The sequence below is a fragment of the Catharus ustulatus genome, chromosome 2, assembly GCF_009819885.2.
Source record: "Catharus ustulatus isolate bCatUst1 chromosome 2, bCatUst1.pri.v2, whole genome shotgun sequence".
Classification (NCBI taxonomy): domain Eukaryota; kingdom Metazoa; phylum Chordata; class Aves; order Passeriformes; family Turdidae; genus Catharus; species Catharus ustulatus.
This window is the reverse complement of record NC_046222.1, coordinates 99,685,633-99,708,842: the sequence shown is the minus strand read 5'-3', so window position 1 is coordinate 99,708,842 and position 23,210 is coordinate 99,685,633. Positions and strand designations below refer to the sequence as shown.

General features: G+C 41.2%; 1 protein-coding gene across 2 annotated transcripts in view; it reads left to right on the top strand.

Annotated features, from left to right (window-relative positions):
* Positions 1 to 22,564, top strand: part of COL4A2 (collagen type IV alpha 2 chain) — a 138,084-nt gene extending 115,520 nt beyond the window's left edge. For both annotated transcript variants that reach the window (XM_033086206.1, XM_033086214.2), the window contains exons 29-48: positions 12 to 233; positions 2,333 to 2,494; positions 2,972 to 3,142; positions 4,245 to 4,388; positions 5,636 to 5,761; positions 6,127 to 6,308; positions 7,769 to 7,832; positions 8,215 to 8,289; positions 8,910 to 9,017; positions 9,950 to 10,057; positions 11,317 to 11,388; positions 11,730 to 11,855; positions 13,164 to 13,280; positions 14,614 to 14,775; positions 14,911 to 15,009; positions 15,773 to 15,919; positions 16,544 to 16,660; positions 17,557 to 17,748; positions 18,034 to 18,320; positions 20,927 to 22,564. In XM_033086206.1, the coding sequence (XP_032942097.1) occupies positions 12 to 233; positions 2,333 to 2,494; positions 2,972 to 3,142; positions 4,245 to 4,388; positions 5,636 to 5,761; positions 6,127 to 6,308; positions 7,769 to 7,832; positions 8,215 to 8,289; positions 8,910 to 9,017; positions 9,950 to 10,057; positions 11,317 to 11,388; positions 11,730 to 11,855; positions 13,164 to 13,280; positions 14,614 to 14,775; positions 14,911 to 15,009; positions 15,773 to 15,919; positions 16,544 to 16,660; positions 17,557 to 17,748; positions 18,034 to 18,320; positions 20,927 to 21,181 (2,936 nt within the window). In that variant the 3' untranslated portion in view covers positions 21,182 to 22,564. The remainder of the gene's footprint in view (positions 1 to 11; positions 234 to 2,332; positions 2,495 to 2,971; positions 3,143 to 4,244; positions 4,389 to 5,635; positions 5,762 to 6,126; positions 6,309 to 7,768; positions 7,833 to 8,214; positions 8,290 to 8,909; positions 9,018 to 9,949; positions 10,058 to 11,316; positions 11,389 to 11,729; positions 11,856 to 13,163; positions 13,281 to 14,613; positions 14,776 to 14,910; positions 15,010 to 15,772; positions 15,920 to 16,543; positions 16,661 to 17,556; positions 17,749 to 18,033; positions 18,321 to 20,926) is intronic.
* Positions 22,565 to 23,210: the final 646 nt, after the last annotated feature.

Sequence of the window (23,210 nt, the reverse complement as noted above, 5' to 3'; positions counted from 1 at the left end):
TTTATTTGCAGGTTTTACTGGGCCCAGGGGAGACAGAGGCCCAAATGGTCTACCTGGACTGCAGGGACACCCAGGTCTTACAGGAAAATCGGGAGCTCCAGGAACACCAGGACCAAAGGGCCTTCCTGGTGACGTGTTTGGAGCAGCAGCAGGTTCCCGAGGGGATGTCGGCCTGCCCGGCTTCCCAGGGCTGAAAGGGGCACCAGGAGATCAAGGAGTACCAGGAGCTAGAGGTAACAGCTTCTTCAAATAAAGAAAGGTTTGTGTAAGTGTGAGACAAATGCAGCCAAATCACAGGGATGTGAGAGCAGTAAGAGACCATGTCAGAGGTAGTGATGTCCTCACTATCAATTCCCAGTCCTGGTGATCTCCCTTTCTTCCCAATTCTGTGTCAGCTAATTGCCAACATGCCTGGCTCTTCTGAACACTTTCTGGAGATCCATTGCTTATGTTCAGCTGTCCTTCACACTGCTCTACATGAAAGCAACTGCACTAGGATACCAGAGAACCAGACTTTGCTCATCTTTGTTGCTTGCAGATGTACTGGAATGGTGGTGGTGTTGTTATCCTTTCACTTACATACAGCAATAATACTGAGATTTTTTTCCCACACCAAAAGATGTCTGGGTACTGCATGGCTTTGCTGATCAGCACATTTCAGGAGTGCTGAATTTGTAAATTTTAGCTAAGAGGACATAGAGTTAGGTTAACTGCTAATAAGCTATTTTACCTTGTCAGTCTTTGGGCTCTCACAAATAAGAAAAAGATAATATTATATACTTATTCACCATAACTTCAGGGTGATAATTTAATTTATTATTTCACAGACCATAAAAACACCCTAAAATCCCTGCAGAAAACAGAGTTTATCTACAAAATCTGATTTTTTCACTCTGAACTCTGTGAAGGATTTTCAAAAGCACATGTGGGAATTTAGCATACCCTGCTACACTGTTTCAATTGCATTTGGACTCATAATTAAATATAGGACTGCTGATTACCCCCTTCCCCTGTGTGGAACTGAGAAAGGAGTAGTAATTATATGACTAGCTCAAAGCAAGGTTTATCATAGGAACTAGTTTTGGATAACCTTCTCATGATTTTTGATGAAAATAAATAAAGAAGAGCATCATCTTCTCAGAGTTTTTTGAAGTAAGGAGATCTGGTTTCACCTGCAATAGAGCCCTAGAATGAAGGAAAGGCATGAAAGCAGCTCTGTGGCCCTTAATAAGTTCAAGAAAAGGCAGAAAACATCACTAACACATTTGAAAACAAAAAATATGGTGTGACTTTGCACCCTCTTTGTAAACATTTTTGTAAAACTAAGTTTTCAGTAGTAAAAAATACAGTGAAAATATAAAGCCTTACTAGTTTTTCTGTTCTTGATTTATTTTACAGTTCTGACAGAATGGCTCCAGATAGCATGTGAATTTTTCTACAAGTGTGGATATTTTTAATTTTACATGAAATGACTAGGGATTCCTTTATATCACTTCTGCCACCTCACTCAGAATACCAAACTAAAGTCTGTATGCTGTTGTTTAGAAAACCCACTTTAAGTCACCACAATTATAAAGCTTATTTAACTACAGTCAAGCCAATGGACCTGCACTGATGTAAAACCTGAATAAAGAGAAGGAGATCCACTTGACCTGGATTTTAAAAGCCATGTACTATTTGTATGCTGTTGCTTCTCCAAGTTGAATGAAAAGCAGGCATTATGTTTTAAAACTTAATACCCATTTTTCTTGTATATGGTAGAGACATACTTTTTCACCCAGTCCATTAAGTCATGTAAAATTAGGGCCTTTTTGCTTAGGAGTTTGTCTTACAGCAATCTCTTGTAACATCCTACCTGAAAATTTCTAAACAATGATGCAGATTTCACCGTCTATCTTAAATGTTACTTTTCCTACTTATAACATTTTAGAAAAGATACATAGCATTATTTCCGTGGTTCAGTCAGCTGCTTGATTAAATTCTTACTAAGCTATATGGGACAGAGAGATCAGGAATAACAGAATTATGTGGATTAAAATAGAAAGATTTGGATTAAAATTGAGAGAGACCTCCATGTATATCCCCATGGTGCCAAGTGGTTACTATTCATTTGAAAGAGTCAATCTACCTATCTGATGCAAATATTGAAATCATTGCTGGTAACATCAATTATTTTAAATCTAAAGACCAGTCCTTTAATTTGCTTTTCCTGTTCTCACTGAATTTTCAAAGGAAAAACACACTCTGGGAGCCTGGGGTATACACAGAAGAAATATGTAAAAACATGTTCTCTACATATGATGTGCTCTAATGCATGATTTTGGTCTTTTAGGAGTGGATGGTAGCCCAGGTTTGCCAGGAGCCAAAGGAGATCCAGGGCCACAAGGTCTCCCTGGTTTGATGGGATTACCAGGAACACCAGGAACACATGGATTCCCTGGTCCACCAGGAAACCGGGGGCCAGATGGTGGGCCTGGCTCCCAAGGACCTCTTGGTGAGAAAGTAATCCTGTGCCATTCCTCTTGGTAGTCCTCTGTGGCAGGGCAACTGCATAGTTTACACAGCAGATAGTTAAGTACGGGGATGATCTTTACAGGCAGAGCAGCTGCTTTTCTTTCTATAGCCACCAACCCAGTCAGGTTAGTACTGGCTGCTGACAAGTGGGAATAGGGACCCACCAAATGAGGGTTGGCTTATGGAAAAGGGGCTTAATCCTTACATTAAAGAGGAGGGGAAGGTCCTGTTGCAAGTGGGTGTGGAACCAAACTGATAGTGAGACTGGTTCATGTTGATGAGCTGCTTTATCTTTACAATCATTTCTGCAATTCTTCGATGAAAAAAATTCTAAATTTCTCCCTTCAGTATGAAGTTGCCAGGACAGTAGTTTTCACCTTCTTGAGCTACCTTGTATGAAATCATCGTCTATGTCTAAACCTTTTTTATTCTCCCTATTCTCACATTTACACAACAGGTCCACCTGGTGCTAGGGGAGAAGATGGTGAGCAAGGTTTTCCTGGCCCCGTGGGCCTGAAGGGTCTGTCTGGTGACAAAGGTGACATGGGTCACACAGGATTACCAGGTATACGTGGTGTGACTGGTCCCCCTGGCATACGTGGAATGGATGGCTTTCCAGGAGATAAAGGTGAGCTCTGGACTGCTACTTTGAAAACAGTAGTTGATTAAAGCTGTTTTGTGCAGACATAAACCAGACATATTCTCTGCTAATCTCTCTCTATTTAAAACAGCAGAATTAAGACCATGTACCTAATATATTCCAAAATCACTGCCTGTTTTCCCTGTGTTGGGCTTGGCACAGTGCTAGCTTGTGATATCCAGCCCTATTTAGAAGAGCAATGGCTGTTTTATTTCTCATTTTTAAAAATACACAGTATTTACTGTTTTCTCTCTAAAAGTCTTACTGTCATCCTAGTCCCATTGGTCCTCAGTGAAATTTAAGAGATGTTTCCCCAAACATTGACTTTAAAGTTTTTTAAAGCTGGGAACTGTGAACTGAGCAATGCCAGACACAAGACCTCGATGGTGACTTTATGCTGAGATGGTGAGATTCTCACCTGCCAGCCACAAGAAAACACATATGTGTAATGCACATTGCCTACCCCACACAGGGAGTTTCAGCAGGGTTCAACTCCATGTGAAGCCAAACTGAGCTTTAAAAATGCACGTTGCAATTTCATCAGTTGGCAAGACAGGACAAGACTAGCTCTGAAGTACTGATCAGCTCTCATTTGACAGAAATTAAGATCTGTTTGTTAGCATTACCCATGTAAAACAGCTTTCTCTTGTTTAGAAAAGAAAAGTAGGGGAATTTTTGGTGAGAAAGGACCAGCCAGTCCTAGACCCATGATTTGTATCTACATGTAGACCAGGCTGACTACAAACCTTATGTGGAACTAGATACATATCTCAAGCTCATCTCTTGGAGAGGGGTTGAACTGATCTTTCAGGAGAATACAGTAAGTTATGATCATCTCCACAACATCTTCTCGGCCAGTTGAGGCAGGTTCATGTACTTCTGACAGTACACTACCTCAGGAGCTCTACTACCTCTCAGAGAGCTTGGGTGCCTGCTCCAGACACACAGATTGCTGTAAGCATCAAGGCACCCAAAAAATAGGTACTGCTGCACTGAAGTTTTCATACCATTTCAGTCATGTATTGCTGGTTCATATTAGTTTGCAGAAATCTGAGTGAAGTAACAGTTCTCTTCCCCTTCTTTCTTAAAGGCCTGCAAGGTTCACGTGGTGTTGATGGTTTCAAAGGCATGACAGGACTAAAAGGAAGACCAGGCATCAAGGGAATCAAAGGAGAATTTGGCCCACTTGGGGCTCGGGGAGATAAAGGCTCACAGGGCGCACGTGGCTTCAAAGGTATTTGCTTATGGGTGGTACTAGTGTGTTTGCTCTTCACATCTGCAGAACTATTTCACAAGGACACAAAGACTAAGAAGACACATTTTTCACATGGTAAATTTAGCTCAGACATTCCTCCACCTATATGATACATGGGCCTCTGGCCAAGAAGCCTGGATTTTAGACCCACGGAAAGATTACTTCTTTACACACTTAAGGCTGGAGACAAAAATCTTATTACTCATCTGAATTCAGACAGTGTCACCTCTGGACACGGGCAAAAGTCAAGAGAGCATTTTCCCAGGAAGCATAAGATTTTTCAGGGAGAATACTTGGATTTTTCTCCAGTTACACTGTCAAGATAGTTAAATATTAAGAAAACCAGGCAATTAAATAGTTAAAATTAAGTAGTTAAAAGTCACAGACATTCAGCTGGTATTATTGTTGGTGAAATGAAAACTGTAACTCAGTCCTCTTTTGATTGCACACAATTATCTTTAAATAAATCCTTTGCTGAATGACTAAAATATTCTTTCTAGGGACCCTGAGACTGGGGTCTTTTTTAAAAGTGTCTGCTGTTCAGAGGTTGCAGAACAGTGATCCCAGCAACAGGCTCAGCAAAAGACAAGTGTGAAAGTAGCCCCTGTGAAGAGAAGTGCAAATATGCTTCTTGGCAAAGAAATGTAAGACAGGGCATAATCATAGGAGACAAGTCTGGGTTACTGGCCTGTCTCTGCACCCCATGAAGAGCTAAAGACACTCATAGAGTATATATGGGTCCATTCTTCAGGACATTATTTACTGATTCCACAAGTAACCATAAAGTCAAGAAAATGAACACTATAACTGGTAATGAATCCAAACACTTTCTTTTGCCCAAGGCTTTTTGACTGAGAATTTCCTTTTCACTAGGACAAAACTACTTTTCTTTGCTTTCTGCAATGTCTTTTTTGGGGTTTTTTTATAAACCACGGTTTTGGGGCTTTTTTTATAAACACATGATTCCTAACTGATCTGCTGAGAGATAAATTATCTATCAGGAGTCTGACTCCAACTCCCAGGATTGTATGTACAAAAGTTTAACTCAGTTTTCATGTTTTCTTAAATGTTACTCTTCCACTGCCTTGTTGTATTGACACAGGTTAGTGGATTTTCTGCAGCTTGTGCAAGGTCATTCCTTTTTCCTAATTCACTCTTCTGTTCACTTTTTCCAGCAGTGCTGCTGACTAGCATTTTGTATCATGGTTGGGTTTTTTATCTTTTAGGTGACCGTGGGGATCAAGGCCCCCCTGGAGACCCTCCAAAGCTCATGCCCAGCATGATGATGGAAGTTAAAGGTGAAAAAGGAGATGCTGGAGAAAGGGGCACGAAGGGATTCTTTGGCGTAAAAGGTCAGTGGTCACAGTAAAACAAGGCAAGCACATTCAGAGCTGTCATTCTCTTTCTCAGCTTTTTCTCAGCTACCATATTAAATATTCTCTGCTCATTGTACCACTTGGCTGCGGCCCCCAACCCAGCAAGGTCTCTGAAAGCAGAAACAGCTCCTGGCTGCGTTTCACAGAATCACCCCTGAGGAAAGCTTTGAGGGATGACTCTGTGTGTGTGTGTGTGTGTATGTGTGTGTGTGTGTGTGTGTGTGTTGCCTTGTACATTGTGCTGCCATGTTTCGAGAAGGCCAGTAGCAGGAAAATTTCTTACACACAAGCAACTGCACGTCAGTCTTTGCTTATTTATTTTTCTTTTTCCCTGCCTGCAGGTAGCAAGGGAATGCCAGGCCTTCCTGGAAAGACAGGAACCCCAGGGTCCCCTGGGCATCCCAGCTACGTGGCTGGTGTGAAAGGAGACATCGGTGCGAAAGGGCTGGCAGGTGTGAAAGGGTATCCTGGCCCCGCCGGTTCTCCTGGCATCAGAGGCTTCCCTGGCACCACGGGAGTCAGAGTGAGTTCATGCACATGAGGGAATAAGGGTGTCCTTGTGCTCACATTCAGCTTCTCAGGAAGTGGCATTCACCCCTTGAAATTTTGCTGAATAACAGCAGTGCAAAGATAAAAATGCCGTAAGCGTTGAATTAATAGATCAAATACTTTTGCTTGCTCCCTCCAACGTGGCATTCATTAATTTCTTATCTCATTGTGAGACATCCAAACTTCATATGCCAGCATTTTGCCAGTGAGGACCCAGATGGTTCCTTCCAGCTCTTTGATCCTGTTGCCACAGCTGCTGGTAAAAATTATTCTCAGTGTTGGGTTGACTTTTCTCTTTGCCCCAGGACTTAATGGTATCACTGCTGAAAATTACTGTCACTTATCTAATAGTAAAAGAGCCTAAGAATCTTAGCTTCTAGAAGGTAATTCACCATAATTCACTCTAGCTGCAAAATAAGTTACACTGGAAGAAAGAAACACTTAGAAAAGGCCTGACAGTAGACTCATGGACACCATTTATTTAAGAGGGATAAAAACTATGTTCCTTTCTCAGGTTCTCTTTGCCTTTAGGTTTCGGTAAGGTTTTGGTTTTTTTAACCAAGGACTGCAGGACTGTTATGGTTTAACCTCAGCCAGAAACTAAGCCCCACCCAGTTGCCTGCTCTTCCACACAACCCCAGCAGGATGGGGAGAACTGAATTGGAAGGGTAAAAGCGGGAGAACTTGTGGATAAGAACAGTTGTATAATTGAAATAAACTACAATAACAATAAATAATAATAATAATAATAGTAGTAGTAGTAGTAGTAGTAATAATAATAATGATAATATAACAATGATAGATAAAACCCAAGAAAAACAAGTGATACAAATGAAAATAACTGCCCACCACCAACTGGCTGATGCCCAGCCAGCCCGTAAGCATTGTAACCCCCAGTCCATTGTTTTCCCTGCCTTATATGCTGAGCATGAGGCCATACAGTGTGAGATTTCCCTTGGGTCCCTGTCCCAGATGTGTCCCCTCCCAAATCCTTGCCCACCCCCAGCCTGATCACTGGCTGGGTGGGGTGACAAGCAAAACGTGTCCTGACACTGTGTAACCGTAGTTCAGTAGGAATGAAAACTGTGTTATCCACAGTGTTTCCAGCACAAATCCAAAGCACAATACTGTAGTGGCTACTATGAAATAAAATAACTGTACCCCAGCCAAAAGCAGCACAAGGACTCACTGCTATATATGCGTAATGGGATGTCCTCAATCTCAGACTTAAACCTTTGCAAGGATAACTTGTCCTTTGGTTGGTACTGATTTAGATTAACTGACTGCTGACAAGTTACTCTATAAAGTACTACAGAAGCTCAAAAATTGTACATTTAATAGTATTTTTTTTTAGTATTTCCACAGTCAGTTGCTTGGAAGGTTGAATAAATCTTCATCTTCACTAACTGGTGCCTGTTTTCAATCATATGATAGGGAGAGAAGGGCATTCCAGGAATTTCGGGCCATTTTGGTACTCCTGGGTCACATGGAGAAATAGGTAAGTTTATTCTCTTATCTAAGCACTCTGTATTCATCACCCATCAAACACTTGACATTAAGTTCTGAGGGGTCTCAGTGTGTCTTCAATCTGAAAGAGTTTTTCTACAGTTTTACAGAATTATATTGTAGATGTGGAAGGCTGTGAAAAGGTTAACTGTTAATTTCATGCAACATGTGCTGTCCATGGATAAATCCACCTGTGGCAAGGAGGGAGGCTGTTCTAGGCACTTTTCTTGCTGTCTTTAATTTACTTCTCTTTTATTCTACAAAGATAATAATTGCTGAATTTTGCCTCTGAAGTTGCAATTCCTTCAAAACAACAGGAAGTATTGTTTAAATTAAAGCCTTACCACTCATGTATTCATTTTTGTTTGAAATAGGTGATCGGGGAGATACTATAAACTTACCAGGAATGCCAGGCCTTAAAGGGGAAGTTGGTGTGCCAGGCTTAACAGGTATTAATATCACACTTGCTCTCTGTATGTATTTCTTTTCACATAATAAAACTCCCAGAGGAAGAGAAGGAGAGCTTTCTGTGGGATTTTGATGGCTCTTGAACCTGTGCTGTCACCACAGCTCCTGGAGAGGTTCATCTTTTCCTTATTGAAATTAGTATGTGCTACATTTACCTCTTCAACTGAAAGTAGCATTAATAGCAGTAAACATCATCACAGGCAACTCCAGTAAACATTTCTATATAATTTATTTTGCTGTTGATGGCAAAAGAAGCATTATCAGGCCATGATTGTAGGAGGTGGGATAGCAAAATCTTGCAGTTTTTGGATTGAATTGTTAGGTAAACAATATTAAATGTATTAAATTTTCCTGTACATGCAGTGTACTTGAACATCAGTGACATATTCCAGATAATTTGGGAAGTACTTTTACAAACAAGTTTTTGGTCATTTGGCCAGAGGACTGTTCATGCTCCCAGATTATATAAGCACCCTGACTAGAAGAATGTCTTTATGTGGCAAGACCAGGACCCATTCAGTAGCCAAGTTCATGTTATGCTTATTTGCTTAGGGTTGTATTGATATTATTAAAAGAATATACTGGTTTTGTGGTTTTCCAGGCATAAGAGGAGGTGTGGGACCAAAAGGAGAAGGTGGTGATCCTGGTTTCCCTGGCATTGAAGGCCTCAAGGGAACGCAGGGTGTCCCTGGATCTGTGGGACAGGAAGGTAAAATATTATTTTTAACACTCCAAAGAATAACATTGTTTAAGAGGAAAAAGAAAAATATTCTTTCCATCAAAAGAAAGTAATAAAGTTTTTTTAATATGTTCATCATTCTGTAAATTGGTGAGGAGCAGTGACAAGGATGTGGAACTCGCAGCAGAAGTTGAGGAAATTGCAAAAACCTAACTCTACTTCATGCCAGTTTTTCCTTTTCTATAGCAACCAAGTGTCCAGTCAAAGTGTTGTATTGCTGGCATTCTTAGGTGTATTCTAATGTCTCGTACTAAAAAGGAGTGGGCTTTTCAATGCCCTTTTCTGCCATAAATGAAGTCAGTATCCCCCAGGACACAGTTACAGAGCGTTTGAGCCAGGCTCATGGGCTAAATGTACAAGAGAAGCCAAGTCAGGTTCAGTTGTGGCTGGATCACACACCCAGGGCTTAAGAACATGTCCCATTGAAGGAGGATCATGGAATTGCTCTTTCAGAACAGTTGCTCCACACTTCTCTCATTAGAGGGCTTAGAAACTCCAGCCAAGATTGGAAGAGTTTCTATAGGTGCCTCACTGGGAAACAGTTCTTGTCTGATCAGCTTCTCAGTGGGAAAGGCAAAACAGGTGCAGCAGAAAAGGAGGGCACAGCAATGAAATCACTTGTAGCGACTGGCAATAGAAGTCAAGTTATCATTTTAATAGGAGGAGCCCACTGTCTTTCCGAGGTTGTCACAAACCTGACGTTTGTAATGAGTTGTTATTTTGTACTTTGTCTCTCCTACCTGTGCTCTCTTTAGTTTTCTTCCACTTGGATGAGCAATCACACAGTGATAATAGGAAGGGCAAGTCTTTTTGCTGCCTGGAGATTGAAAGTAGCACAAGTCTGCGTTTGGGCTATTGGTCTTAAGGATGCTTATGAGCAATGATTCATTGTTGTCACACAGGTTTGCCAGGACTGGTTGGCCCCCCAGGGCAGCAAGGAAACCCTGGGACACCTGGATTTCCAGGGGAAAAGGGAACTCCCGGCTGGCCTGGCTTACCAGGACAAGCAGGTATTCATGCAACGTCAGCTATTCAATCATTTCTGTGTGAGCACTTGCAAATGTTCTTTTGGGATGGAGAAGAAGAAAGGGGGTTTTAGCAGTTCACAGTGGCAGAGCTTCCTGTGCTAAAATATTTGTTTCTCACAAAGTCCAAGTGCATTAACAAAGACAGAGGTGGTTGCTGATTTATGGCTGGTGTCTTTTCAGCTCATTTTAACTGTTGAAGACCTCTTCAACTAGAAAAGCAGTTTTCAAGAAACATTTTCATTTTTCATGACAGCTAAGAAGAAAAACAAAATAAAAAATTGCCAAACCTGCAACAAGGGTAGTAATATACAATATGAAATATTATAATGTGGCATTAGATAGCAAGCAACATATTTGTCCTGCATCATCACCAAAAACTGTTAACTGATTCAATATCTGGTTTCGAGAATAAATGACTTATGGCTTAGACAGAATTGTGCTATCAAAATGCAGGTGATAGTTTAAAATGAAGCTGTTTGTATCACAGGATACAGAATCTCAATGGTTGCCACTTAATTCCTTAATATATTAAGTCAGCAGATTTTTTTCTACATTTCAGCCAGAAATCATCCTGCTTTTAGTAAGATTCTTCTATCTGAGTCTACCTCAAAGCTAAGCTAACACAGTTATGAAGACTGCCTTTTTAGACAGTGAAGAGAGACAGATAGTTATTATTCTGAGACTGAATAGTCCTTCAGAGCTCTGGTTCTTGTCTAGCTTTAACATCATACTTACCACTTTGACAGGTACAAATAGGTGGAATAAATTTTATCTGTAACAATAGTAACAGTAGCTATGACACATTTTTTTAGGGTTTTGTTGGGGTGTTTTTAAATGACACAGAGTGAATTCCTCTCAGAGACAGCTTTATTATAACCATATTTAGAGTCTGCAATTATGTCATAATTGTCTTGGCTTGAGCATTTTGGGAAACTAAATGGGTATTAAAAAACTATAGCTGCAAGACTGGAATTAATGGCATGCTACCAGATGGATCAAAGATATTTTAAAAACTATCTCTGGAGTAATGAGTTTATTGGATAATAAAAATATTTGCCAATCACAAAATCATAGTGTGGTGTATTTCATAATAAACTTACAGTAATTAATTCTTTTGCATATAATGCATATTTTAACATAGAATAGCATTTAAAATTCAAGCATTTGATTCTTTTTTGCCCAGGAATATAAACAGAATAAAAGAAAGTATTATGATAATCATGAATATAATTTTAAAACAGGCCAGCCTGGCTTAAGAGGAATCAGTGGACTGCACGGTTTACCAGGCACTAAGGGCTTACCAGGATCACCAGGTAAGTGAGGCTGTTACTCTGCCTGTTCACAAGCACAACCTTTTTTAACTGTGTCCTCCAAAACTTTGGAATGTGCTTCATTATTGTGGGCTCTGGCAAACAACTTCATACACTATATGCTACCCCACGGGTGGATTAAAACACAACTTCAAATCATAGCTTCTTTCCTCTGATCAAGTTAAAACCTCAAGGCCTTGTTTCTCATCATGAGCCCTTTTTTCAATGAGCGATTACAGACTCCTGTATTTTGTAAATCCACATGCTCCACACATGTACTTTAGAATGCACTGTTATATGCAGAAACATTTCAGCTTTCCTCTTTATTCTGAACACCTCAACAGGTCCAGATGGGTACGGCTCTGCAGGTTTCCCTGGTGCAGTGGGTGACAAAGGAGAAGCAGGAGAGCCAAGCAGAGTGGAAGGCAGCCGAGGACCTCCGGGCCAGAAGGGAGACAGAGGTGTTCCAGGTCTGTGTTCCAGAGAATGGGACCCACCTGTTCTTTGTTTCATCTGTGGGTGTTAGAGATGTCACAAAATACACTATGGTGTAGATAGCTGAATCAGTGAACTCCCGAAGTTGGGAAGATCACTGTTTGGAGTTTGTGCTGCAGCTCAGCCAGCGCTTGCTCAGAAACAGCAGTGTGTATTCATTCCCCAGTGCTGGACAGCCTGGGTCCTTCCCCATCTTGTAGCACCCACTGGGCTCAGCAAGCTGCAAATTCCAGAGGCTGCTCTCAGCCATCAGCTCCCCAAATATTTTTAATGACATTTCAGTTACACAAACACTCTGTTTTTGTAGCAAACCTTTCTCCTGAAAGCCTCGCTGTCTCTCAGTGTGTGATGGTCCTGCTGGCACCTCGGGAGCTCTGTTCCCATACCCAGTGCTTTGCTGGTGCCATCTATCCCTTATACAGAGTAAGCTCCAACCCTCTGTGCTGTAACAGGCTGTGCTCATCTCAGAATGGGTCACCACCTGGTCCATCAAGAAGCCATCACACTGATGTTATGAATAAATAAACTAATTACTTATTTTGTGAGTTTGTTTTTTAAATCTTTCTGATGTTTTTGCTCTGAAAGGATTAAGGACTGACAGAGATATAAATCCTTACTGCCTTAGCCTGCTTGGTTCAATGGCTCATTCATATTCTTTTGTGTTACACATTATTGTTACTAACATGCTGTGTCATCTCAAACACTATTCGGAGATTTATTATCAAGCATTCAAGAAAGCAGCTTATTCATGTTTATTTGTCACAATTATAAACAAAAGGTCAACTTCCTAACAATTTCAATATACTTAAAAGAATAATCTCTAATTGGTAGGGCAGATTTCTGATCACTTAACAATTTTTCATCTCTAGAGAACTTTTTGGATTTGAACTTTTGGTTTTAACTGACCCCAAAGAATGCTAAGTGTCAGCCCTCACCCTGCAGGCACAGAACTAAGCTGCTTTCCTGCCTGCTTCAGTATACCTAGGATATTTTGAGTACTTCCTATCTTGAAATAATGTTTTACCTGGCAGACATAAGATTATCTGTATTCCACACAGTGAGATGTAATTAGCTACCCAGAGAGCTTTGGCAGAGAACTAGTATTTTATTCTTTAAAAAAAGAAAACAAACTTCCACAGTATCTTCTGGGAAAAAAAAAAATCAAAAATCAGTGGGAACTGCAGGTATTTTCTATTTTGAAAATCCCACTCCTTAGTCTGAGTTCTTTTAATTGCAATTGTGCATTTTCTTGCAGTATTAATTATTTCTTCTTTTCCTTTCAGGAGTCCCAGGAGCCTTTGGTATTCCTGGGCAGGAAGGATTTCCAGGGCCTCCTGGGATTTCAAATATATCAGGATATCCTGGTGACAGAGGCTCCCCAGGTCTAGATGGAGTGCCAGGTAATTCATGCAACAGCAGTCATTGCTATTTCTGTCTTGATTCAGTAAAGTGGCCCTATTAAACACAACACTGAAATTGTTGGACAGAACTCATGCTCCATCAGATAATAGATACAGATCTCTTGAAAGCAAAAGGCAGTTCTTCTATGTTGTCCTGATGGAAGGGTTTGATCTTCATGCAAATAACAGATTAAATAATGCAGAATTCTCTTGACATCTTTCAGAAGCATTATGCTAATCTACTGCTCTAAAATCTGAGGTCTGTGGCAGACTTTCAAGTCTATTAAATACTGTCTTAATCATTTACAGAATTCTCCTAAGTGAAATGACCATGCAAGATAAACTACACTGGAAAGTATTAGCTCTTCCTTCTTAAAAATTCCTGTTGCTTATTGGACTGCACAATAATTTCAAACTGTGATGCCACTGTGAAGAACTTGTAGCACAAGTTGTTCCACTAACATCTTTGTATGATGGATGGAAATTTTTATGTAAACTCAGCAAAAACTTAGACAAACCAGCTGAAAACCAACAAAATACCTAGGCTTCCAAGTTGAAAATGGATGTTAGTTGGCCTGATTCTCCATACTGATTCCAACTCTCCAAGCAGTCAGGAGAGTGGAAACAGAAACACCGTATCCCATCCAAAATAGTGACACAAGTGTGGCTTACTCTTACTTTGCCACATACATCTTGCAATCATATCCTCATGTGATCCAGTTTCAAAAAGGCAGCACAAGAGATGCCCCACTTAGTAAGTCACTCTCTCTTCAGAAAAAAAAAAAGGTCCAAATGTCTTGTAAGCAGCAGAGGTAACTGCAGAGAAACCTGCCAGGTTTAGATTCAGGCAATATGCAATTCTAGAAAAAGAAGTTGTTCCCATAATTCCCAAGACAGTACTTATTTGGTTCCAGATGTTCATCTGAAGCACTAAGATACATAGAACAGTAAATCCTTGGCTCTAAGTCAGATACTTGCTGCTCTCTGATTTCTCTCTATCTACTTGGATAATTTAGGATGAAGCAAGGAGGCACCTAGTGAAGTGGGGCATTTGCTGGTGAAGGAATAGCTCATTAAAGATTGTATCTCAGCAGGCACCCTATTTCTGCTGAATTCTTGCTGGAGATAACACTGTATTGTGGGAGCTTCATACTCTAATTCCTCTGCCTCTGCTGCCAGCCTGAGAGCAGTAGCAGGAGTGCTGAATAAGTCTATCCTCTGCTTAAATTTAGGAAATAGAACCTGATGGGATCCAGTTAGGTAGTTCTGTTACTGTCCTCTGTGTCCAGGTGTTATGTATAAACAGATTACAATCTATATGTTCTCTAAACAGGCTATCCAGGACCACAAGGGCAGCCTGGAATACCTGCTCCACCTGGAAGCAAAGGAGAAAGTGGACAAACAGGTAGGACTGGAGAAATTGGCCCAAAAGGAAGTAGAGGTGATCCTGGATCGGCAGGAAGACCTGGCCTGCCTGGATTCCCCGGACCAAAAGGTAAGGGTGGGAAATGCTGATCGTGGCAGGAAGCAGGGGGGCTTTCTATGCTACAGCAGCTTTAACACCATGACTTTTGCACTCACTTGATTTGTACTGAAATGCAATAATGCCACTTATTATTTTGCATTAAAGGTCCTAGGGGTGAACAAGGTGTCATCGGCTTCATGGGCACAGTAGGATTTCCAGGAGATCTGGGACCTATTGGACCCAAGGGAGATATAGGACTGACTGGTAAGTGCAGGCAGTCAGAAGTGTGATTCCTTTTGAAACCTCTCATTCATTCTGCAGCTCCACAGAGCTGATAGAACTGGCTCTGCTTTGAGCAGGAGGTTGGGCTTGGTGACCTCCAGAGTCCTCCATCCTGCATGACTCTTCTAATCCTGGGAAATTCCAGAGGGCAGATGCCTGAATTTAACATGAGTAGTCAATTTTTAATTTTTTTTAATTTGACTTGTATGAGGTTCCAACTCCAAAATCAGAGCCACTTTTGGGGTTAATCAAAAGAAGGATTTCTTGTCTAAATTAATCCTCCAGAGTAGACATACTGAATATTTAAAGAGAGCTTTAAAATCCATTAATCCATCTATACCATCATGTATTTGTGTCTTTGGAAGCCCACCAAGAGATGGTGCTGCACCTCAGAGAGCTGCAGCTATTTGGGGGAACTTCCCAGCTCCCCGTGTCATAAATGAGGGAGCAGTAGCATCATTAATTTCTTTCTGCTTATCTATGTCCAAGTGAAGACAATCTCTTGGAAATGATCCCATACTTAGAGATTGTCTCATCTTGGGTATCCCACACCCACACATATTTCCCCAATATAATATAGCTGCTATACCTAAGCTGGTGAGTTGCAGACCATACACCTCTCATACATATGCAGCCAAGTAAGAGCAACATGTCTCTGGATGAAAGTACCTTAAGGAGAAATATTGGGTGGTTGGGTTTGGTTTTTTTTTTCAATTAAACTATCTCATCTTGCTTCTAATGACAGGCTTCCAGGGACCTCCAGGCTCTCTTGGACCGCCTGGTCCTCCTCCAAGGCTGGTTGCTGAGCAAGGTTCACCAGGTCCCCGTGGAAATGTAGGACCTCCAGGAAGCCCAGGAGATATGGGACCTCAGGGCCCACCAGGAGATCCAGGTAGGAATCACACATTCAGACTGAAAGCTGTTCCCCTTAGCAGAGTGAGGTCACTGATTTGATGCTCTTCTACTTAAAAGTCTGTAATCCAGAAAGGAGAGTCAATTTTCAGTCTTCCAAAGCTGAGGCTTCAGCTTTCTTCCTCCTCCTAGCATTCAGAACTTAAGCAAAACAAGAAATAACTTTGGCAACACTCACACAGCAAATCTACATGGTAACACTCACATAGTCAAAGCAACATCAGATATGGATCTCATGCAAATCAAGACTTGGTGGAAAAGTGCACATCCTTGTGGGAATGCTGTCAGCTTGGGGAATAATGTAGCATTAGTGACACGTAGAGCTGATGCACTGCAGCTTTTGCCCTGAGCCTCATCAGATGATAAGTAGTGCCAAGAGTGAAGGATTAGGGTTGTGGGACTCATGTATTCTTGATCCTAGCAACCTTTTCCAAAGAACTTGGTGCTTTTTGCCTGAGCAAGTACCGCAGGATCTCACCTTCAGTGCAAATCAGTAAACCCAGCAGACAGCACCAAACATACCAAGCAGAGCATATGTTAACAAAGTGGGATGGGCATGTTGTTATGTCTGCAGTCACTGTGCTTACAACCATTGTTGTATAAGGTTTCAGAGGCTCACCTGGAGAGCCAGGACTCCAGGGCAGGGGTGGCATTCCAGCTCCTCCTGGCTCCAGAGGGGAACAAGGAGGAATGGGATTTCAGGGTCCGGTGGGATTTGAAGGTAAGAGATATCATACAGCACTTTCTTCCTCTTTCCCTCTTCTCTGCACTTAATCACTCCCTAGTTACTACTTCACTGGAAGGAAATGAGAGAACAGAGAGGAGGGGGCGAGAGGAGGGAGCAGGGAGTAAAAGGAAGGTGAAGAGGGGAGGGGAAGGGAGGGGAGGAGAGTTTCTGTCTTCATAGATGCTGCGCAAGGGACAGCTAATTAAATGTTAACAGTTACCTTAGAGCAATATTTTCAGAATAAATTTTGATAGCTGTAGATGTCAGTCCACTCATGAGTTTGTTTTGCTCTGAGTGTATTTACACCTTTTAAGTGTTTTTCAGTCTAGTGTTTAACTAACAGTTACATTCATGGAGATGAATGGCTGGGTAGGTGATACTTGGATAGATGAAGTTTAAAGGAATGTATTTGTAAAAGAAATACTTGTGATCTTATCAAATCAAAGAGCAAAACTATTACTATCTTAGTTGGCTAAGCACACAAAGAAAAAGGTATTTGCAGAGCATAGTTTCAAGTGTATGAATCAAATGCAAGAAGTCCAACAACCCATTGGTTAATCTTGGACTAAGGAAACACTGTAAAGGAAAAATCTGCTCATCTGTGTTGTACAAAGTATGCTCAAATTCATCAGAACTTTATTTGTGACCTTCCCTAGTTCTGGTGCAAAATACATTATCTTAGAAACTGGGGAGCCTGATCCAGCACCAATCTACTTCAAAAGGAACTGTTTTAATCCTGGAACTGTAGCTCTTCTAACAATAACCTACCATAAAGAAAAGGCATCATGCCACTGAGCTGTTCATTAGCAGCTTAGCTGGAATATCAGCTAGCACCAGATCATTTGTGGGAGCACAAACTCAGCTGGATTCTTTTTCTGCCCCCTTCTAAGGTCAGCCAGGCCGCCCCGGTAGCCCTGGGCCACCAGGCATGCCGGGTCGCAGTGTCAGCATGGGCTACCTGCTGGTGAAGCACAGCCAGTCTGACCAGGAGCCAATGTGCCCAGTTGGCATGAACAAACTCTGGAGTGGATACAGCCTGCTGTATTTTGAAGGACAAGAGAAAGCACACAACCAGGATCTAGGTATGTACAAATATTGCTGGCAGCAGGCTCGATTCCAAAAGCTGGGACTACAGAAAACAGGCTTAGGAAGCATCAAAATGAGAATATAAAAACTACATGTCTTCATGGAGTACCCGTGAGAGAGCTCCTGAAAGTCATAAGTGTTGTTTGAGGGAACCTGTAAAGCCAGCTAAACATTCTGGACCACAGAGCTTTCCTGACAGGTACTTGGGAAAGAGCAGGAAATTGAAGATGTGCATTGTCTTCTGTGAGATTGATTGCTTTTTTCTTCTTCTATTTTAACAGGGCTGGCTGGCTCATGTCTGTCTCGTTTTAGCACCATGCCATTCCTCTACTGTAACCCTGGGGACATTTGTTACTATGCAAGTCGCAATGATAAATCCTACTGGCTCTCAACTACAGCACCTCTTCCAATGATGCCTGTGGCAGAAGAAGACATTAAGCCATATATCAGTCGCTGCTCAGTTTGTGAGGCCCCAGCTGTGGCAATTGCTGTTCACAGCCAAGAAGCTTCTATTCCTCGCTGCCCTGAAGGCTGGCGCAGTTTGTGGATTGGATATTCCTTCCTTATGGTATTTGGTCTCCAGTGTCACGTTTTGTGCAGCAATGGGTTTTAAATTTGAGTGTTTGGTACTAGTAAGGCTGCTCTGCTTCAGAGCCAGCAAGACCAGAATCATGCATCATACTGGGGAACCAGGGAACTACAAAAGTAATTTCTAGGAAGCAGAAAAGGAAGATGAAAATTTCTGTGAATTTCAGAGAAAATTGTCTCATGTCAGAGTAGCATCTGGAGACTTTACTTAATGTACAAAATAGCACTTCAGAACAGAACAAAAGGACAGCTGTGACTTAACAAATAAAATTACACTGAGGTGCAACAGGAGCATATAAAGCATTTTCACAGCTAAAAATTTGGAGTTATTTACATACATCACTACTAAGAAGTTGATCTAGGAGGAAAACAAGGAAAAGCAACAACACGTTTTTCCCCTTCTTTTCAAAATTTAAAAATCGTTTTGGTCAAAGATTTTGAAGCCAAAGTCTTTCACTTACTCTGGAAAGAGAGACAGCCTCTGGTTGTTTCAAAAATTTAGTTTCAGTGTTGTATCTCTGATGGCAATAAGAGCTGAGCTGTACATCCCAAAGTTTACAGGAGCTCTTCACTCTTGTGATCTTTAATTAGGGAATGGGCTGTTACAGAAAAACTTAGTGCTGGGTGTGCAGCAGAAGACCTACTGAAGGGGCTGAACTTTTTTTGCAGAACTGTACAGAGGAATCATAAGAGCACCAGAGGGCTTAACATGGTAAAGAGCAGCTAAAATGTCAGTGAATGCTCTGACAAATGCTCATTTTTCTGACTTGCTTGATGAACATGAGAGACAAAACCCGCAGCAGCATGCTCATGGTGTTAGCTTATTGAATGCTGGGCTGAATCCTGAAGTAAACAGTGTTGGAAAAGAAACAAGATTTCTGTGGCAGAAAACATCATAAAAGAACAGTAGTCAATCTTACCTACAAACCATTTGTATGTCAAAAGCCAAAAACTTATATTTTTCAGAAAATAAGATACAGTCAAATCCAAAATTAGGTACAGAAAAAAAAAATCCCCACATTTTGAGAGAGAAGGTCAAATTTTTTACCATCTCTGTGTTTGACCTTTCTTTTGCTTCTATAAAAAGCTCTGATACCAATCTCATAGTTACTTCACAAGAATGCCAAGAATTAATTAAATATTTGCAAAGCCCCATGTAAACACTGAGCAAAGTTGTCACCTTAGCAAGAACTTTTTGCCAGGACAGTCTGTCAGTACTGTGGTACACCCTGTGAGAAGAATTCCCATTTTCCCAGCTAGCTTGTGGAACAAATGAAGTGTTTGGTGTATGCATTTTTGCTTCTCAGGCAGCTGTGGAAGAAGTAGAGCACACTTGTGGTTTTCTCAGAGTACATGCTGTTTTAATTCCTTGGCTTAAATTTGTCACCTCCTTCCCCTGAGTAAGGTGCAATCCTCAGTCAGCACAGACCCTGCCCAAACAGCCAGAGAAGTCAGTAAGATTTCATGTAGCAAGGGCACTCCATGACCATACATCCTATATGAGTAAACATTGCAGGAGGATAAAAAGCCACAGTCAATACCAGAAGAGATGTTACAGGCATAGAGTTGGAGCTTACAGACCAAGCATGGAATACCAGTGCTGGTCCTGAGGTTGCCAAGCAGGGCTGCTCCTATGCCAGGGCTCAAATAGCATCAGCAGTTTTTACTATCTGCTTTCCAGCTCCAACTGCAGAGGCCTCTAAGTTGTAGTAATTTATGCTGCCTCTTATATTCCCTACATTTAAAAAACTGTTTAAAAACTTTATTTTTCCAGCTGCTTTCTTTTGTATTGCAGATTCTTTCCGTTCCTAACAAAAATTCTACAGTATAACTTAAAAATACAGCTGTACAGCTCTTAAAGGGACAGAGAAAATCCCTATTTTGTTAGTAATGCCTTTTACAGAAGAAAAGTAAGATTCAGTTCATTATCAGGGAACCTGACAAAGGCAACAGTTGAGAGGTGTAAAGATGCATGATTCTGGTGTAATTTGCTGTCAAAAAAGCATGTCATACAGGGAACTAGTCATTATATAGAAGCTAATTGTTTCCACAGTGCTCCTCACATGCAATGCAGAGCAACGCAGACTTTAACATTTGGTAAATTCAAATTAAATATATGCTGGAAAGTTGTTCTTAGTGAGGGTAATACAACAGAGGAGCAAGATGCACAGACAAGTTGTGGGAGGTCCATCCTTGGAGGTATCAACAACTTCACTGTGCCTTGGAGCAACTGAGGGCAACTTTGCTGTTGGCCCTGCTTTGAGCAGGGAACTGGGGAGAGTTACTTTCACTGGGGTCTTTCCACCTAAATGATTCTCCAAATCTAAGACTTCCAACAGTGAAAATCCTAACTATAGAAAAGATACTTGTTAGAAGATTTCAAAGAGGATATCAGCATAAGGGCTAGCTGCTTTATGCAGTTACAGCATAGCCAAACCCTTACACAGTTGCAGGACTGGCCAACTTTCTGCTCTGGAGATAAGAATTAGGAGCAATTCTAGTGGTTTTTCTCTTTTCACACGTGTCAGTGTATGACAGCATTGCCTGAGGCTGCACTCTGAACACTGCCCTCCTTGTCTCCCTTAGCACACTGCTGCTGGTGATGAAGGTGGAGGACAGTCGCTGGTTTCTCCTGGGAGCTGCCTGGAAGATTTCAGGGCAACTCCTTTCATCGAATGCAATGGCGCACGCGGAACCTGTCACTACTTTGCAAACAAATACAGCTTCTGGCTCACCACTGTCGACCAGCCCTTCCAGAGCAAGCCCTCGGGAGACACACTCAAGGCAGGACTCATCCGAAGCCATATCAGCAGATGTCAAGTCTGTATGAAAAACTTATAGAAGTCTCTGACAGTATAAGGAACCGCCTTGTCATGTAGTTCTTATGCAGAGGAGCCTTCTGTGGTGGTTAGACAATTGAATAAATCATGTTGGTGCTTTTTTTAACTTATTACCTCAAAAGCTGAATGGAAATTAATTTTTGAAAGTCTGTAAAAGCAAGTTAAGTATAACAGAAATTAAGTCTAACAGACCTAATGCTGTGTTCTCCCACTATGGAGTATATATACACATTTTTTGCTAGTCTAATATTACATCATTTGCCAAATGATAGAAATACTCACAGCTTTGAAACACCAAAAAAAACTTTCAGTAACAAAGAGTTTCCTTGGTCAGATATCTACCACATTTACCTGAAGAGAATATATGTATCTTTCTATTTACTTTATTTGTCACAACAGTGAACACTAACAGCTGCAGTTCCATAAATTAACACAGGATGATCTAAGTCCTAAATTGTTGCAAAATACTGAAAATATACTGTGGTCCAAAACACTGATGTCCAGCACTGACGCCTAACTTACATTTTAGTATTTTGTGCTTGGGCATTTCAAACACACCCAACAGAGTCTTTTTTTTTTTTTTTTTTCCCAAGCCTCACCATTCTTTAGCATTTAACCACTGCCAATAACAAAGCCCACAGGCTCCCAAAAACAGTAACCACAAAATGTAACTCTTTCAATTTGGTTATAAGTCTACATGATGAAAATTAGCATTTTATTTTATAAGCTTGATGATGTTTTTTCCTAGATATATCCCAAGCCAAAGGATCCCTTACTCCACTGTGCTGTGGACATTTCATCTGTGTCACACCACCCACACAGCAGCAATTGGTTTTTACATTGCACTTTTCCCCCCCTGAAATTTTAAGCCACTCATCACAAACAGGCTTTAGCCACATCATGTTGGAGCAGCACACAGGGCAGGGTTTGCAGGAGGGCTCGATGCCACATGACCTCCAAACACAGAATTTGCAGCCCTGCCAGCTGCTATCTGAATGTGTCCTGTCCTGGGAGCTGGGGACAAGTAGCAGTGGGATGGCCACCATCCCAACCTGCACACAGTCATCCTTGCAAAACCAAAGGGGAGGGAAGCAAGGCATATATTTGGCACCATCTTTTCCTGTAGAAAAGGGTTGATAATTGCCAGAATGGCTGGTTCTTTCCTTCTGTAGAAACAATTTAGCCCAAAGTTATCTGTCAGCACTGCAAGAGAGGAGGGAAAAAAGGATCAGCTACAAATTTCACGTTCACATAATCTGATGAACAACGACAGTTGATTTTTCAGTAAGTCACCTCACTCCTGCTTCAGGTGCTTCTTGGCTTTTATTATTACATTCCAACCTCACTGTATCATAAATAAAACCTGTTTTTTTCTACATCTCTATCAGTTGGTGATTTCTGTTTTGTAAGCTGTGTTTTTCCATACAATGCATATGGACTACTCTGCTGAAATACTTCATTTGCACTAAGGAATTAGAAAAGCACTCCCAGCAAACTCCTCCCACTGAAACTCAAACTCTTCAACTAGAACACATTTGTTTATTTCATGCACTTCAAAAGATCTAAGAGGCAAGCTGTCTCTAAAATCACTTATTTAAGCTGAACATGTAAAATAGTATTTAATCTGTTGTTAGAATGATTAAAGCAAATAAACTGTGGCACTGCAGATTAAAACAACAATTATTCATGCTCTATAATGCTCAGGAAACCAACATTTACCAGACTCGACAAGTGCTACCTCCACAAAAAAAATATATAAATTAAGTTAAAGGTCTGGAATCATATTCCATAGAATTGGAAGGGACCATAAAAATAATTTTGTTCCAAGCCTCCTGACATGGACAGGGACACCTTTCAGTAGACCAGGTTGCTCAGAGCTCCATCCAACCTGGCCTTAAACAATTCCAGGGATGGGGCACCCACAACTTCTCTGGGCAACCTGTTCCAGTGCATCACCACCTTCACAGTGAATAATTTTTTCTTAGTATCTAATCTAAACCTACTCTCAGTTTGAAACCTTTCCCCCTTGT